The sequence below is a fragment of the Giraffa tippelskirchi genome, chromosome 9, assembly GCF_054371585.1.
Source record: "Giraffa tippelskirchi isolate mGirTip1 chromosome 9, T2T-mGirTip1v1.2.pri, whole genome shotgun sequence".
Classification (NCBI taxonomy): Eukaryota; Metazoa; Chordata; class Mammalia; order Artiodactyla; family Giraffidae; genus Giraffa; species Giraffa tippelskirchi.
Genome location: NC_137283.1, coordinates 1627252 through 1643900, shown reverse-complemented (window position 1 = coordinate 1643900; position 16649 = coordinate 1627252). Strand labels below are relative to the sequence as shown.

The following is a 16649-nucleotide window of genomic DNA, read 5'->3' as shown; positions in this document are numbered from 1 at the left end:
AATTTGAGAAAGACAATGTCAGCACTGAACTTAAGCAAAAGGCAGGTTTCTAAAAATCTCCCCATTTTATGCTTAGAATCACCATTTTCTTCATTTATTTACTTGTATACCTGAGCTACTGCTTTTGAAACTGAATGTATGAACTAAAATATTTGAGATTGTAGAGAACTCTTGCTACTTCTGAATGTTCTAGGTATCACTCCTATCCATGGGGGACCAAGAATTATCCAACCAAAAGATGAAAGTGCTGCACTTTAAACGTACCTGGTTTTCCCAGTGAAGGTCAAGTTCTGGACTGAAACCACTACTGGCAAGATGCCCAAGGATTGGGTGATACTCCAAGAGTGTGGAAGAGAAAAGACCAATATGCCACAGTGCCTGCAGGACCTCTTTCTGGAGATCCGGTGCTATGAGGCTCCATCCTTGGGATACACAGATACGGGATGGTGGGGCTTCCAGTGTACTCCTGGGAGAAACTGCTGCAGGATTCATCTATGAGAAGAAAACTCGCTCCTTGCAGGACTTTTCTCCAAGTTAAAAACAAAACAAAAAATGACATATTTTTCAAAGAAATACTTTTTACTTAGAATTGCTGAAACTATGTTTAAAGGCATCTAGCTTTCTATGTATAAAAGATAGTTTTAGATAAAGAAAATTATACAACTCAGAACAGTAATATTGGGTAATTCACTGTATCCATCAATTTTTTAATTGTAAAAGAAATTCAGAATATGTGATCGAAATGTTGTGTAGTTTTATTTGTTTGTTTTACTGAAAGGATTTTTTTCCCTTAACCATGTGGGTGCTAGTGATCTTGAACCATGATATAGTGTGGACAGTATTTGTGACCTTGCACAGCCTCTGGGAATACCTCTCAGAGTGTCAGATTTTAGTTAGAGCAATAGACTGTATGGATGTACAGTATGTGTACGTATGTGTGTGTGTGTGTGTGTGTGTGTAGGGGTAGGAGGGAGGTTTAGATTAGGCTAATGCTTTGCTGCTAATCACACTCATAGTATCTTTAGAGCACTTTGAAGAGTTTAGAGTCTTTGAAAGAGGATCAATATTCCATATTCTAAGTCTCTAGCTAAAATTACCTATATTGCTTTTAAATTTTTATTGTTTGAGAATTTGAAATGAAAATAAGTTATATAATAAAATATAAGTTTCTTCTTTATTCATTGAGATGTCCCTAGATAAGAGAACTCAGAATGCCAAAACAGTGTCCCCTTCTTGTGTGGGGATAATTTAAGGGGAAAATTCTCATAGATTCTTACTGGGCTAAAAAGTCTCTTCTACTGGCTTCTTATAACTGGTGTAATGTCAAGGAATTATCACCACCTCAGACTGTGCTTCTAACTATTTAAGGAATTATTTTTAAGTTAATCAATTCATTTAGTTATTTTTGGCTGCCCTGGGTCTTCATTGCTGCACGCAGTATCTCTCTGGTTGCAGCGAGTAAGGACCACTGTCTAGTTGTGGTGCCCAGGCTTTTCATTGCAGTGGCTTCTCTTGTTGCAGGGCATGGGCTCTATGGCACGGGAGCTTCAGTAGTTGCAGCTCGCTGGCTCTGTAGTGGGGACTCAGTAGTTGTGGTACCTGGGCTTAGTTGCTCCGCGGCATGTGGGATCTTCTTGGACTAGGACTCCAATCAGTATCCCCTGCATTGCAACGTGGGCTCTTAACCACTGGACCACAAAGGAAGCTCTTCAAGGAATGTTTCAAATCTAAATAATTGGTAATCTAAAAGCTGGAATTATGCTTTTTATTTACTCCTAAATTCTAGCTTCCCTGGTGGCTTAGAGGGTAAAGCGTCTGCCTGCAGTGCAGGGGATCCACGTTCGATCCCTGGGTCGGGAAGATCCCCTGGAGAAGGAAATGGCACCCACTCCAGTGCTGTTGCCTGGGAAATCCCATGGGCGGAGGAGCCTGGTAGGCTACAGTCCATGGGGTCGCAAAGAGTCGGACATGACTGAGTGACTTCACTTTCCTTTCTATCTTATTTACACTGATATATTTTTAGTATGATCAAATAAAATTTAGTACAGTGGTTGATACACAAATATCTTTTCTATAGTATGTGGAAATCTCTTAATGTGAATCCATGTTATTTTTATAATTAGTGTATTTAGTACTTAGATTATACCCAATTCTCCTTAACTAGTGCCTTTGAAAATTGCCAATTATCCTTTTCTTTAAGCCAAATTCATAATTCCAAAGACACTGTAATTAACGGTAATAGATGAGAATACAGCAATAAAAATTTTCAGTTTTAGCTTTCAATCAAATTAATCCACATGTGAAATTTACATATGAAATCAAAAGGTTATGATAGTATTGATTTAAACCAGAAAAAAATTGTATTTCTATTCCAGCTTAATTTGAACCTGCACGATTATTTTTTATCTCTTTCTTCATGTATGAATGGGCACATGTCTTTGTTGTACAAGAGGCACAGGCCTAGAGGAGAATAAATTTTCATTGTGACAGAAGTCAGTACTTAGAGATAAACCAAGATGGAGGGGGAAAGTTTGAACCGTAAAGTCCTTCTACAAAGGTGTAGAAAAGATTAGTATTCAGAGGTCACACCTTGGTAAGAGAAGAGAAGTTGTTTATTTGAAGATGTTTTTAAATGCATATAGTTGACCTTATTGTCCAGAAAGGGAGCAAAATATTATTTCTATCTTGCTAACTCTTCTAGACCATAAAAATGGCATTTATTATGCTAGAAGTTAGTGAGAATGAACAAAAATAAGCAAATGAATGTCTTTTTCAACAGCAGTGTTAGGCCCATCAACTCTAAGCTGATAGATGCATTCTTTTGCCAAAATAGTATATTCTTAAACTACCGCAGTCACTGAATCAGCATTCTCCCAGTGCAAGACCAAGCTTTAAAAGGTTAGACAGTTGTGAAGGAAGCATTTTGTGCAGGGGGCCACATCTCAGCACTGAGGTTAGCAAAGAAGGACCTCTCCCAATAAAAACAAGACTCATCCTTCTGTTTTGACTATCTGAACTGTCTTTTAGTGCAAAGAGATTGTTACTTGAACTTAATAGGTCTCAATCTTTTCCTGATTACATTTACATTTTTTCTCTTCCTTTTATACAATTTTAAAATGATTTTGTTGTGCAATGAAATCCCTGTGAGTTCATCTAATATTCACTGAATTTGTATGAGACAGAATATGAATCAGTCTTCTCAGGTCATTTTTATATGCAAATACTTAAGTTCATTATGTGCTGATCCACCAGGTCTACCTGAACATGTGTACCTGAAATTGTCATTTCATGTTTAAAAGCAGAATATTTCATTCTCAGGGAAGTGGTTGTAGGAGGCATATGTGCTTGCTATTTGCTAACTTTGTCTTCTTTCAGATGTGTGATGTTTAATTAGAGCTCTTCAGAGAGTAGTAGAATGGACACTAGACCCAGAGCTCATGGATGCATTTCACAAAACGTCTGGGAAAATGCTGCTGAGTTTTGTGTGGACATCTATCTGGTTCTGGGTGATATATGTGCATCTGCTTTGGCATCCTAAAGCAGAATGAATTAAGAAACATTGTTACGAATTTTACCCAAATGTTGGAACTGAATTGGAGTTAAAGTCTTCCTAGAGATACCGCCTATGACTTATTAAATATAAATACTGTGAATTTTGATGTTCAAAAACTAACATAGGACTTGTTAATTATGTACAATTCCAGCAATATCATCAATTAATTACCACTCACATTTAAGATGTGTGATGCTGACAATATCGCTTAGTGAATTTCATCAGTATTAGTATGCATAGAATCCACATCATTCTTTTTGATATGCAGAATTGAAAAATATGTTTATTGCTATGACTCTGTTTGAAATGGTGAGGAACCATGTATATCAAATACAGTGGATTCTTTTCGAAATGGCTTCAGCTTCTGTATGAAGGCAGGAAAAAAGATTTTAAGCTACTTTTATTGTTTTTGCCTTTGCTTTGTTTATGGTGTGTATTCATGAGCACAGAAATCAGCTGGAGAGACAAGCATGAGCATCAGCGCTGACTCCGCTTCTCAGCACGTGGGGGACACAACTACACAGGGGTCCCAAGCAAGGGAAGCCCATTACTTCTGTTTGTTAACCTGGGCCCTTTGAATGAAGTTCCATCCAAACATGAAATTCTTCATGTTCAACAACTATATGGGATAGCAAGTGTAGTTTACATATGACTTTATGATATTTTTAGACTGTACGCTTTGGTGGGAATTTACATAGTTTTGGATGGATCATTTTTCCAATTGAAATGTGCTGCTAACAATGTGCTCAGCTTTGAATGCTATTTTCTATACTGATGGGAGGACACAAAGGTCTCAGGGGAACAACTTTGTGATAAAGAAATTCTTATGTGTGTCACTACAGTTAAACTGCATGATGTAAATATGACTATTATGTTTAATTACAATCCTGCCATGATGTTTTGAAATTTGCAAGGGGAACAGGAAAGGTTTTATGACTCTGACTGGGTGACTGGTAGACATTGCAAATTTACATGACCTCAGGGACTGTGAGCGATAGTTGTCTTTAAAGGTGAAGATCACATGTCCTAAAATCATATGGCATTCTTCGTATGTGAGGTATGCTAGTGTTTTTCTTTTTACTATACATATATAGCAATTAACTAGTAATGTGAAAGTTTTAAAATAGGGTGTATTGCTTTATGCTAAAAGTAAATGAACTCTACTCTCAATTGAAAACTGAATATTATTCCTCTAAATGTGAAAAGCTTCCTTTTTTTCATTCTGCAGTATGAAATTTTGCACTGTACCCAGAGGTAGCAAAAGTGTATTACAGCAAAAGTATATTATAGCAAATATGTGATTCTTTAAATGTTAACATTTGGAAGTAGCCCATCTTAATCAAAGATGAAGTTTTGTCTTTATAGAAAGTTACTGACATTTTGGCAGGTAATCAACAAGCCTGAATGGATGCTTGAAATTAATCTGGTGAACTCACCAATGAAAAATTAGCTGATGTTTTTGCAAATGTGATGAACCATTTCTAAAAAAAGAAAAAGTAGAAACAGGTTCAGACTAGAAATAACAAATCAAGAGGAAAAAAATGCTTTACAGCCTTAGTACATGTAAGTCATACTAGGAAGGTCTCATAAGATATTCTTAACCCATGATTTAGTTCTACATTTCAAGCATCAGTTGACTCAGGATTCTGAAAAAGAGTAATAAGGCTTATAGATGGCATTACGTTTTAGCTTTCCTTGCCCTCCATGTTCTCTGTGTTTACCTCATGAATTTTGAAGTAGAGCTGGTTCAGGGATACCTTATATCCAGAAAGGATAGATGAACCCAACAGGAACAGTGAGGGGGTGAATAAACAAGTACTCGGGGAAAGGGAGCAGAAGATGGCGGAGGAATAGGACGGGGAGACCACTCTCTCCTCCACAAATTTATCGAAAGAACATCTGAACGCTGACCAAACTTCACAAAACTACTTCTGAAGGCTGGCTGAGGACGTCAGGCTTTCACAAAAACTGCGCATTATCTTCAAAAGAGGTAGGAGAAATTATAAAAGATAAAAAGAGAGACAAAAGAGTTAGGGACGGAGACCCGTCCCGGGGAGGGAGTCGTAAAAGAGGAGGAATTTCCAAGCACCAGGAAACCCTCTCACCGGCGGGTGTGGGGGAGGATTTTTTATCTCGGAGGGCAACGTAACTGGGAGGAAAAAATAAATAAAATCGACAGATTACGTGCCTAAAGCAACTCCCAGCAAAGAACCCCAGACGCTCGCATCATCCGCCACCAGCAAGTGGGGGCTGAACGGAGAGGAGCGGGCGGCATTGCCTAGGGTAAGGACCGGGCCCGAGTGCCCCGAGGGCAATCTGAGGGAGCTAACGTGAGATAGTAACCTAAACTGTGGGACAGCGAAGAGAGAGAGAGAGAACTATCCCGCGAAAAGCCCAACTCTAAGGCACTGCCGGCCCGCTCACAGAACAAAGGACTGAGCGATACCAGAGGAGAGCTAGCCGGCTGCGGACCGCGCCATCCCCCGCCGGACACAGCGGGCAGGCGGGGCCCGCTAGAGCCGGAAAGGGGCAAACTCGGCTCCAGAGAGGGCACCCCCTACCAAACTGCAAACAGGCTCCCAGTTTTTAAGCAAAGACTGCCTGAGATCCCGGAGGGTCGACAGCAGCCGGGAGGGTCGCAGCCAGAGACCAGCTCCCCAGAACCGACACAAAGCACACCGGAGCCGGGCGCGCCCGTAAACCGAGGCGGGGACCAGGGAGGTGATAAGCCGCACCGCCCCAACAGGGGACAGCGCCCTCGCCAAACTCCTGGCCGCCTGGGCAGCTCCGACCGGGAACGGCACAAGCCGCGGGCAAAATCGAGTCTGCGCCTTTGTGGAGTAACCGGGAGCCTGAACCTGAGCGGCTTAGTCCTGGGAAGTGCACGCAGCTCAGGGCCCGCTCCCCGGCCGAGTAACCTGAAGCCTGAGCAGGGTAGACGGGGAAAGCACACACGCCGTGAGCGGGGGCGAACCCAGTGCGGCCGAGACACTGCGAGCTTACCACACACACGCCAGAATTGCAGTGTTCCTTCCTCCCCACAGCACGATTGAACAAGCGAACCTAAAGAGATCACCTCCACCGCTTTGTTGCAGGGCGGAAATTAGATACTGAAGAGATCTCCAAACAGAAGCCAAATAAACAGAGGGAAGTGCTTTGGAAGGGACAGGCCAACAGATTAAGATCCCTGTAGCTAATACCGACTGCATTAAAAAGGACCTACAGATCTTGAAAAGTATAAGCAGGAATAAGGATCTATCTAAAACTGAGCAGATCCCACACTGCTCACAACAGCTCCAGAGAAAGTCCGGGATATATATATTTTTTACTATTATATTTTTTTTTTTTTTTTAATTTTTTTTTTAATTTTTTTTTTTTAATTAAAAAAATTTTTTTTCTCTTCTTTCCTTTTTCTTCAAGTCCTCTATTACACCTTTAACTTTCATTTTCATAACACACTATTAACTTGCAAAAAAAAAAAAACCCTATTTTTGAAGCAAACTACATACATATATCTTATACCTTTTGTGTTTTTTTTTTTTTTTTAATGTTTTTTTCCTGTTCTACATTTTTTTACTGTTTCTTTTTTTACTGTTTTACTTTTTTTTTTTCTTTTTACACTGTTCCCTTTTTTCTTTTTTTTTTTTTTTTTTTTTTTAGATTGTAAGTTTTATAAGAGTCTAACCTCTACTCTAGATTTTTAATCTGTGTTTTACATATTTGATATCAACTTTGTACATTTAAGAACCCAATCTTTAGGACCCATTTTTACTCAGGAGTGTGATCACTGGCCTGATCACTCTCTCCCCCTATTGATGCTCTTTCTTCTCCCCCAGGGAACCTCTATCTCCCACCCTCCTCCTTCTCTTCTCAACCCAATTCTGTGAATCTCTGAGGGTGTTCTGGGTACCGGAGAACACTTCAGGAACAGGATACTGCCCAGATCTCTCTCTCCCCTCTTAATTCCTCCCTTTCTACTCATGCTCACCTCTGTTACCTTCCTCCCCCCTCTCTATGTATCTCTGTGAATCACTCTGAGGGTTCCAAACTGTGGAAAGCACAGAGGGAAGTGCTTACTGGCTAGATTGCTCTCTCCACATTTGAATTCCCCTCTTCCCCTCCTGGTCACTTCAACCCACCCCCCCCACCTCATCTCTCCATGTAACTCAGTGAACCTTTCTGGGTATCCCTCACTGTGGAGAATGTTTTCACCATTAACCTAAAAGTTTTATTATTGAGGCTGTATGGAAGGAGAAGTCTTGAGGCTACTGCAAGAATAAGACTGAAAGCCAGGGGAAACATTAATTAATAAGAGACCATCCAATAGCCTCCATAAATTCACTGAAACCAAGCTCCACCCAAGAGATAATAAGTTCCAGAGCAAGACATACCACGCAAATTCTCCAGCAACGCAGGAACATAGACCTGAGCATCAATATACAGGCTGCCCAGAGGCACACCAAATCCATAGACATCTCAAAAATTAATACTGGTCACTCCATTACACTCAAGAGAGCAGAAATCCAGCTCCACCCACCAGAACACCGACACAAGCTCCCCCAACCAGGAAACCTTGACAAGCCACCTGTCCAACCCCAACCGCAGTGAGGAACCTCCACAACAAAGAGGAACTTCATACTACCAGAATACAGAAGGGCCACGCCTAACACAGCAATCTAAACAAGATGAAAAGGCAGAGAAATACTCAGCAAGTAAAGGAAAATGAGAAATGCCCACAAAGCCAAACAAAAGAGGAGGAGATAGGGAATCTATCCGAAAAAGAATTTAGAATAAGGATAATAAAAATGATCCAAAATCTTGAAAGCAAAATGGAGTTACAGATAAATAGCCTGGAGACAAAGATTGAGAAGATGCAAGAAATGTTTATCAAGGACTTAGAAGAAATAAAAAGGAATCAATATAGAATGAATAATGAAATAAAGGAGATAAAAGACACTCTGGAGGGAACCAACAGTAGAATAACGGAGGCAGAAGATAGGATAAGTGAGGTAGAAGATAGAATGATGGAAATAAACGAAGCAGAGAGGAAAAAAGAAAAAAGAATCAAAAGAAATGAGGAAAACCTCCGGGACCTCTGGGACAATATGAAACGCCCCAACATTCGAATCATAGGAGTCCCAGAAGAAGAAGATAAAAGGAAAGGCCATGAAAAAATACTCGAGGAGATAATAGTTGAGAATTTCCCTAAATTGAGGAAAGAAATAGTCACAGAAGTCCAAGAAACCCAGAGAGTTCCAAACAGGATAAACCCAAGGCGAAACACCCCAAGACACATATTAATCAAATTAACAAAGATCAAACACAAAGAACAAATATTAAAAGCAGCAAGGGAAAAACAACAAATAACACACAAGGGGATCCCCATAAGGATAACAGCTGATCTTTCAATAGAAACCCTTCAGGCTAGAAGGGAATGGCAGGACATACTTAAAGTAATGAAAGAAAATAATCTACAACCCAGATTACTGTACCCAGCAAGGATCTCATTCAGATATGAAGGAGAATTCAAAAGCTTTACAGACAAGCAAGAGCTGAGGGAATTCAGCACCACCAAACCAGCTCTCCAGCAAATGCTAAAGGATCTTCTCTAAACAGGAAACACAGAAAGGATGTTTCAACACGAACTCAAAACAACAAAGTAAATGGCAACGGGATCATACTTATCAATAATTACCTTAAATGTAAATGGGTTGAATGCCCCAACCAAAAGGCAAAGGGTTGCTGAATGGATACAAAAACAAGACCCCTATATATGCTGTCTACAAGAGACCCACCTCAAAACTAGGGACACACACAGGCTGAAAGTGAAAGGATGGAAAAACATATTCCATGCAAACGGAGACCAAAAGAAAGCAGGAGTCGCAATACTCATTTCAGATAAAATAGACTTTAAAATAAAGGATGTGAAAAGGGACAAAGAAGGACACTACATAAAGATCAAAGGATCAATTCAAGAAGAAGACGTAACAATCATAAATATATATGCACCCAACATAGGAGCACCACAATATATAAGGCAAATACTAACAAGTATGAAAGGGGAAATTAACAATAACACAATAATAGTGGGAGACTTTAATACTCCACTCACGCATATGGATAGATCAACTAAACAGAAAATTAACAAGGAAACACAAACTTTAAATGATACAATAGACAAATTAGATTTAATTGATATTTACAGGAGTTTCCACCCCAAAACAATCAATTTTACCTTTTTCTCAAGTGCACATGGAACTTTCTCCAGGATAGATCACATCCTGGGCCATAAATCTAGCCTTGGTAAATTCAAAAAAATTGAAATCATCCCAGCCATCTTCTCTGACCACAATGCAGTAAGATTAGACCTCAATTACAGGAAAAAAACTATTAAAAGTTCCAACATATGGAGGCTAAACAACACGCTTCTGAATAACCAACAAATCACAGAAGAAATCAAAAAAGAAATAAAATTATGCATAGAAACGAATGAAAATGAAAACACAACAACCCAAAACCTATGGGACACTGTAAAAGCAATACTAAGGGGAAGGTTCATAGCAATACAGGCGTACCTCAAGAAACAAGAAAAAAATCAAATAAATCAACTAACTCTACACCTAAAGCAACTAGAGAAGGAAGAAATGAAAAACCCCAGGGTCAGTAGAAGGAAAGAAATCTTAAAAATTAGGGCAGAAATAAATGCAAAAGAAACAAAAGAGACCATAGCAAAAATCAACAAAACTAAAAGCTGGTTTTTCGAGAAGATAAACAAAATTGATAAGCCATTAGCCAGACTCATCAAGAAACAAAGGGAGAAGAATCAGATCAACAAAATTAGAAATGAAAATGGAGAGATCACAACAGATTCCACAGAAATACAAAGGATCATAAGAGACTACTACCAACAGCTATATGCCAATAAAATGGACAACTTGGAAGAAATGGACAAATTCTTAGAAAAGTATAACTTTCCAAAACTGAACCAGGAAGAAATAGAAGATCTTAACAGACCCATCACAAGCACGGAAATCGAAAGTGTAATCAGAAATCTTCCAGCAAACAAAAGCCCAGGACCAGACGGCTTCACAGCAGAATTCTACCAAAAATTTAGAGAAGAGCTAACACCTATCCTGCTCAAACTCTTCCAGAAAATTGCAGAAGATGGTAAACTTCCAAACTCATTCTATGAGGCCACCATCACCCTAATTCCAAAACTAGACAAAGATGTCACAAAAAAGGAAAACTACAGGCCAATATCACTGATGAACATAGATGCAAAAATCCTTAATAAAATTCTAGCAAACAGAATCCAACATCATATTAAAAAGATCATACATCATGACCAAGTGGGCTTTATCCCAGGAATGCAAGGTTTTTTTTAACATCCGCAAATCAATCAATGTAATACACCACATTAACAAATTGAAAGAAAAAAACCATATGGTTATCTCAATAGATGCAGAAAAAGCCTTTGACAAAATTCAGCATCCATTTATGATTAAAACCCTCCAGAAAGCAGGAATAGAAGGAACATATCTCAACATAATAAAAGCTATATATGACAAACCCACAGCAAACATTATCCTCAATGGTGAAAAATTGAAAGCATGTCCCCTAAAGTCAGGAACAAGGCAAGGATGCCCACTTTCACCACTACTATTCAACATAGTTTTGGAAGTTTTGGCCACAGCAATCAGAGCTGAAAAAGAAATAAAAGGAATACAGATAGGAAAAGAAGAAGTAAAACTCTCACTGTTTGCAGATGACATGATCCTCTACATAGAAAACCCTAAAGACTCTACTAGAAAATTACTAGAGTTGATCAATGAATATAGTAAAGTTGCAGGATATAAAATTAACACACAGAAATCCCTTGCATTCCTATACTCCAATAATGAGAAAACAGAAAGAGAAATTAAGGAAACAATACCATTCACCATTGCATCAAAAAGAATAAAATACTTAGGAATATATCTACCTAAAGAAACAAAAGACTTATATATAGAAAACTATAAAACACTGATGAAAGAAATCAAAGAGGACACAAACAGATGGAGAAATATACCGTGTTCATGGATTGGAAGAATTAATATAGTGAAAATGAGTATTCTACCCAAAGCAATCTACAGATTCAATGCAATCCCTATCAAGCTACCAATGGTATTTTTCACAGAACTAGAACAAATCATCTCACAATTTGTATGGAAATATAAGAAACCTCGAATAGCCAAAGCAATCTTGAGGAAGAAGAATGGAACTGGAGGAATCAACCTGCCTGACTTCAGACTCTACTACAAAGCCACAGTCATCAAGACAGTATGGTACTGGCACAAAGATAGAAATATAGATCAATGGAACAAAATAGAAAGCCCAGAGATAAACCCACGCACATATGGACACCTTATCTTCGACAAAGGAGGCAAGAATATACAATGGAGAAAAGACAACCTCTTTAACAAGTGGTGCTGGGAAAACTGGTCAACCACTTGTAAAAGAATGAAACTAGAACACTTCCTAACACCGTACACAAAAATAAACTCAAAATGGATTAAAGATCTAAACGTAAGACCAGAAACAATAAAACTCCTAGAGGAAAACATAGGCAAAACACTCTCCGACATAAATCACAGCAGGATCCTCCATGACCCACCTCCCAGAATATTGGAAATAAAAGCAAAAATAAACAAATGGGACCTAATTAAAATTAAAAGCTTTTGCACAACAAAGGAAACTATAAACAAGGTGAAAAGACAGCCTTCAGAATGGGAGAAAATAATAGCAAATGAAGCAACAGACAAACAATTAATCTCAAAAATATACAAGCAACTTCTGCAGCTGAATTCCCGAAAAATAAATGACCCAATCAAAAAATGGGCCAAAGAACTAAACAGGCATTTCTCCAAAGAAGACATACAGATGGCTAACAAACACATGAAAAGATGCTCAACATCACTCATTATTAGAGAAATGCAAATCAAAACCACAATGAGGTATCATTTCACACCAGTCAGAATGGCTGCTATCCAAAAGTCTACAAGCAATAAATGCTGGAGAGGGTGTGGAGAAAAGGGAACCCTCTTACACTGTTGGTGGGAATGCAAACTAGTACAGCCACTATGGAGAACAGTGTGGAGATTCCTTAAAAAACTGGGAATAGAACTGCCATATGACCCAGCAATCCCACTGCTGGGCATATACACCGAGGAAACCAGAATTGAAAGAGACGCGTGTACCCCAATGTTCATCGCAGCACTGTTTACAATAGCCAGGACATGGAAGCAACCTAGATGTCCATCAGCAGATGAATGGATAAGGAAGCTGTGGTACATATACACAATGGAATATTACTCAGCCATTAAAAAAAATACATTTGAACCGGTTCTACTGAGATGGATGAAACTGGAGCCCATTATACAGAGTGAAGTAAGCCAGAAAGAAAAACAACAATACAGTATACTAATGCATATATATGGAATCTGAAAGATGGTAACGATAACCCTATATGCGGGACAGAATGAGAGACACAGATGCATGGAACAATTTTATGGACTCTGAGGGAGAAGGTGAGGGTGGGACGTTCTGGGAGAATGGCATTGAGACATGTGTATTGTCATATGTGAAACAGAGCACCATTCCATGTTCGATGCATGTGACAAGGGCTCGGGGCCGGGGCAGTGGGATGATCCAGAGGGATGGGAGGGGGAGGGAGGTGGGTGGGGGGTTCGGGAAGGGGAACACATGTAAACCCATGGCTGATTCTTGTCAATGTATGGCAAAAACTATTACAATATTGTAAAGTAATTAGCCCCCAAGTAAAATAAATAAATTTATAAAAAAAAAAAATAAATAAAAATAGACGGAAATCCTAATTGAAGACTGGGGCAGAAGTTAGCACACTGTCAGAGATAGAAAAAAAAAAAAAAAGGAAAATTAACAAAATGGGAAAACGCATTACAGATGGTAACGTATGTAATAAAAATGTGTCCACAAAAAATGTAAAAAAAAAAAAAAAAAAAAAAAAAAAAACAAGTACTCGGAAGTGAAATCCCAACTTGCTATAGAGGAAAGATGACTCTTTCGATGAGGCGGGATGATCCCCCAATAAACCTGCTTTGAGAAGCCAGAGGGTGAGTAGAAGGCTAGTGATTCCCCAGTGCCTGTTGTCACTCAGCAGATAGTCACCTGGTGGTGAGCAGTTGACAAAAGGGCCAGGAAGCTCTGTGTTCAAAATAGCCAATTCCTCTTTTAGATTGTTTTTCCTTTTTTTCCATCATTAGTTTTTTCTTTTCTTCTGGATTCCCACACACATACACATGCTATGGTTTCTTTCATATGTATGTAAAAGACAGTCTTTTAATTCTAATCGTCCTTCAGGTTAGTCAAGGTCTAAGACGAGACCTGGGCTCCTATGATGAGAGGAAATATGAGTGATGAGAGAAATCATAGGAGCTTTGTCTTACGGTTTGCAGTGGGTTAGTTTTACAATTTGCCTTAGGGTGAAAATCATAATCACATGCATTGTCTCACTTGTTAGAAAGGGAGTACAAGTGGTTATCAAGTGCTGGATCCAGTTAGAAAAGTGAAAGTGTTAGTCACTCAGTCATGTCTGACTGTTTGTGATCCCATGGGCTGTAGCCCACCAGGCTCCTCTGTCCATGATACTGGACTGGGTTACCATTCCCTTTTCCATGGGTCCAGTTTACTTGGGCTCAAATCTCAGCTTTGTCACTTGAGTCATTTAAATTCTCTGTGTCTTAGTTTCCAAATCTGTAAAAATAACAATAGTACCTAACTCACAGGGAGCTCTTGAGTTTTATCTGTTTTAACATTTGTAAAATGCTCAAAACACATCCTTGTGCATGCTAAAACAATTAATGCTAGCAATTACTTTTACTATTAATTATTATCTTGCACATCTTCCCTGTAACTAGAGTATCCCAGAGCGGGGGCTGAAATTTGGGTATTGAAACTTTCATTTTTCTGTGTTGATTGCTGAGGGGTGATAACATACTTTAATTCATTCTCTCACAGTGTGTATTGAGGATCTACTCTGAGCCAGGCACGGTGTAGGTGCACTGGAAGTGAAGAAAACGTGAGATAATCTCTTTTTTCAGGTTTTTCAAGTTTGTAGGTGAGGAAAACTCAATGACGTCAGCTCCTCAAGGACTAGACTTCGTCTTATTGTCATTAGAAATCCATGCCTTGGTATGAAGTGAGACGCAGCACAGAGGCAATCGGAACCCATGTGGAAACAGACACGGGAATATGACCTTGACCGTGCTTCCCCTTTCTTTAAGTTCTCCATTTTTCTCCACTTGTTCTTTTTTGATGATTCTTGTTTCCTTCCGTGTAAATATCAAGTCATCCACATGCTGGCTTTTGCAATTTCATTTCCACCGACTTTATCCACTCTACACTGTGTTCAGGAACATACTGTAGCATGTTTGTTGCTTACCATGGTATTTGTGCACACCTCTGATGTAGGATTTATCACAGTTTATTAAACTTACTTGTTTATATGTTAGACTTTGAGGTAAAAGAGGCAAGACCCATGTCATTCCAACCCACGTGGCACCTGCCAGGTGAGCACTTACCACGAAGCAGGCACCCAAAACTTATGGGACACAAGTGTTTTGGACTGACATTCCCTGCTTAACCCCTTTATGTCTGGTTTGTATCGGCGCTTTTCCCCCAATGCCTATTTGTGCGAACACCTTCAACGAAATCTAGCAATGTTATATTAATAGTCCCTGAACTTCAGTAAGCATATCAAAAAGCAGAGAAATTACAAAGAGTTTCAAAGGGTAAACAACTTTGTAATTAGAAAAAGTTCAGCCTAGTAGAATTTTGGAGAGTTGTGCAAGTTTATATGATGATTACAAAGCAGAAAATGGCGTACTAAATGCTAGGGGTATTTTAAAGTTCTTCCAGACACAAGGGTCACAAGGATTTGAAATAAAACCCCAGCTGCTCCAGCCACTTGGGTTGAGTTCCTAACAGGGAAAGGACACGATGCCTAAAAGTGCTTTCAGAGAAACATTGAGTGAATCGAAAGCCAACCTTTCCCTGCAGGCTGAAAGGGTTTCAGTCTGCATTGGCTGTTTTGGACACAGAACTTCATGCAGCTTTCTGTCAAACCCTAGAAAGACTGGCATGCAGATCTCCACACATTTCACTGGGGACTCCAAATTTTGGTATCAATTTGCTAACTAGAATGAACAGGCTCTATAAAATTCTTTCACCTGTCATGTAGTTAGTTCAGTCACTCAGTCATGTCCGACTCTTTGCAACCCCATGGACTGCAGCACACCAGGTTTCCCTGTACATCACCAATTCCCAGAGCTTGCTGAAACTCATGTCCATCCAGTCAGTGATGCCATCCAACCATCTCATCCTCTGTCGTCCCCTTCTCCTGCCTTCAACGTTTCCCAGCATCAGAGTCTTTTCCAGTGAGTCAGTTCTTTGCATCAGGTGGCCAAAGTATTGGAGCTTTGCTTCAGCATCAGTCCTTCCAATGAATATTCAGGACTGCTTTCCTTTAGGATGGACTGGTTGGATCTCCTTGCAGTCCAAGGGACTCTCAAGAGTCTTCTCCAACACCACAGTTCAAAAGCATCAATTCTTCAGCCCTCAGCTGTTTTTGTGGTCCAACTTTCACATCCATACATGACTACTGGAAAAACCATAGATTTGACTAGATGGACCTTTGTTGGCAAAGTAATGTTTCTGCTTTTTACTTTTTATTTTTTCTTTTTATTTTATTTTTTGATGAAACAAAGGCGTTTATTTAACATATTGTGGGCATATATATACTCTCTTACAAGATAGCCCTTTTTAGCAGAGACAGGGATCAAAAATCTAACAAGTCATCCAGAAAGCCAGAGGCTAGAATCATTCTCAAGAGAGGGGGTTGTAAAAGTTACTTTACATATCAAAAGGGAAGAGAGTTGTAAATGGCTGCTGTTCACCATATGGAATTTCCATACAAATGAGATACATGAATTTCTATTATCCCGGAAAGCTGGCTTGCCAGTTCTCTGGCACCTGTATTCAGGTGCTGTTAAGGAACATAGAATTCATGCAAGACTGGAAA

The 16649-nt window shown here is 39.3% G+C and overlaps 1 protein-coding gene and 1 long non-coding RNA gene across 41 annotated transcripts in view; one reads left to right on the top strand and one right to left on the bottom strand.

The window, feature by feature from the left end:
• Positions 1 to 16649, top strand: part of NEK10 (NIMA related kinase 10) — a 249969-nt gene that overhangs the window by 224866 nt on the left and 8454 nt on the right. For 30 of the 40 annotated variants that reach the window (XR_014065246.1, XM_081529560.1, XM_081529550.1 and 27 more), the window contains one exon: positions 194 to 743. The exons of 6 other annotated variants lie outside the window; for them this stretch is intronic. Coding sequence is in view for 28 of the 34 variants with exons in the window: in XM_081529560.1 (XP_081385686.1) it covers positions 194 to 242 (49 nt within the window). In the remaining 6 variants the exon portion in view is untranslated. Of the gene's footprint in view, positions 1 to 193; positions 744 to 3375; positions 3951 to 16649 lie in introns of those variants that run through there. 4 more of the 40 variants (XM_081529539.1, XM_081529540.1, XM_081529521.1 and 1 more) reach the window with 1 other exon arrangement.
• On the bottom strand, positions 424 to 15963 carry LOC145521225 (uncharacterized). Its single transcript, XR_014065247.1, has 3 exons — positions 13590 to 15963; positions 5128 to 5371; positions 424 to 5003 (listed from the first exon to the last, which is right to left on the bottom strand). It is a non-coding gene; the product is annotated as an uncharacterized LOC145521225 (long non-coding RNA).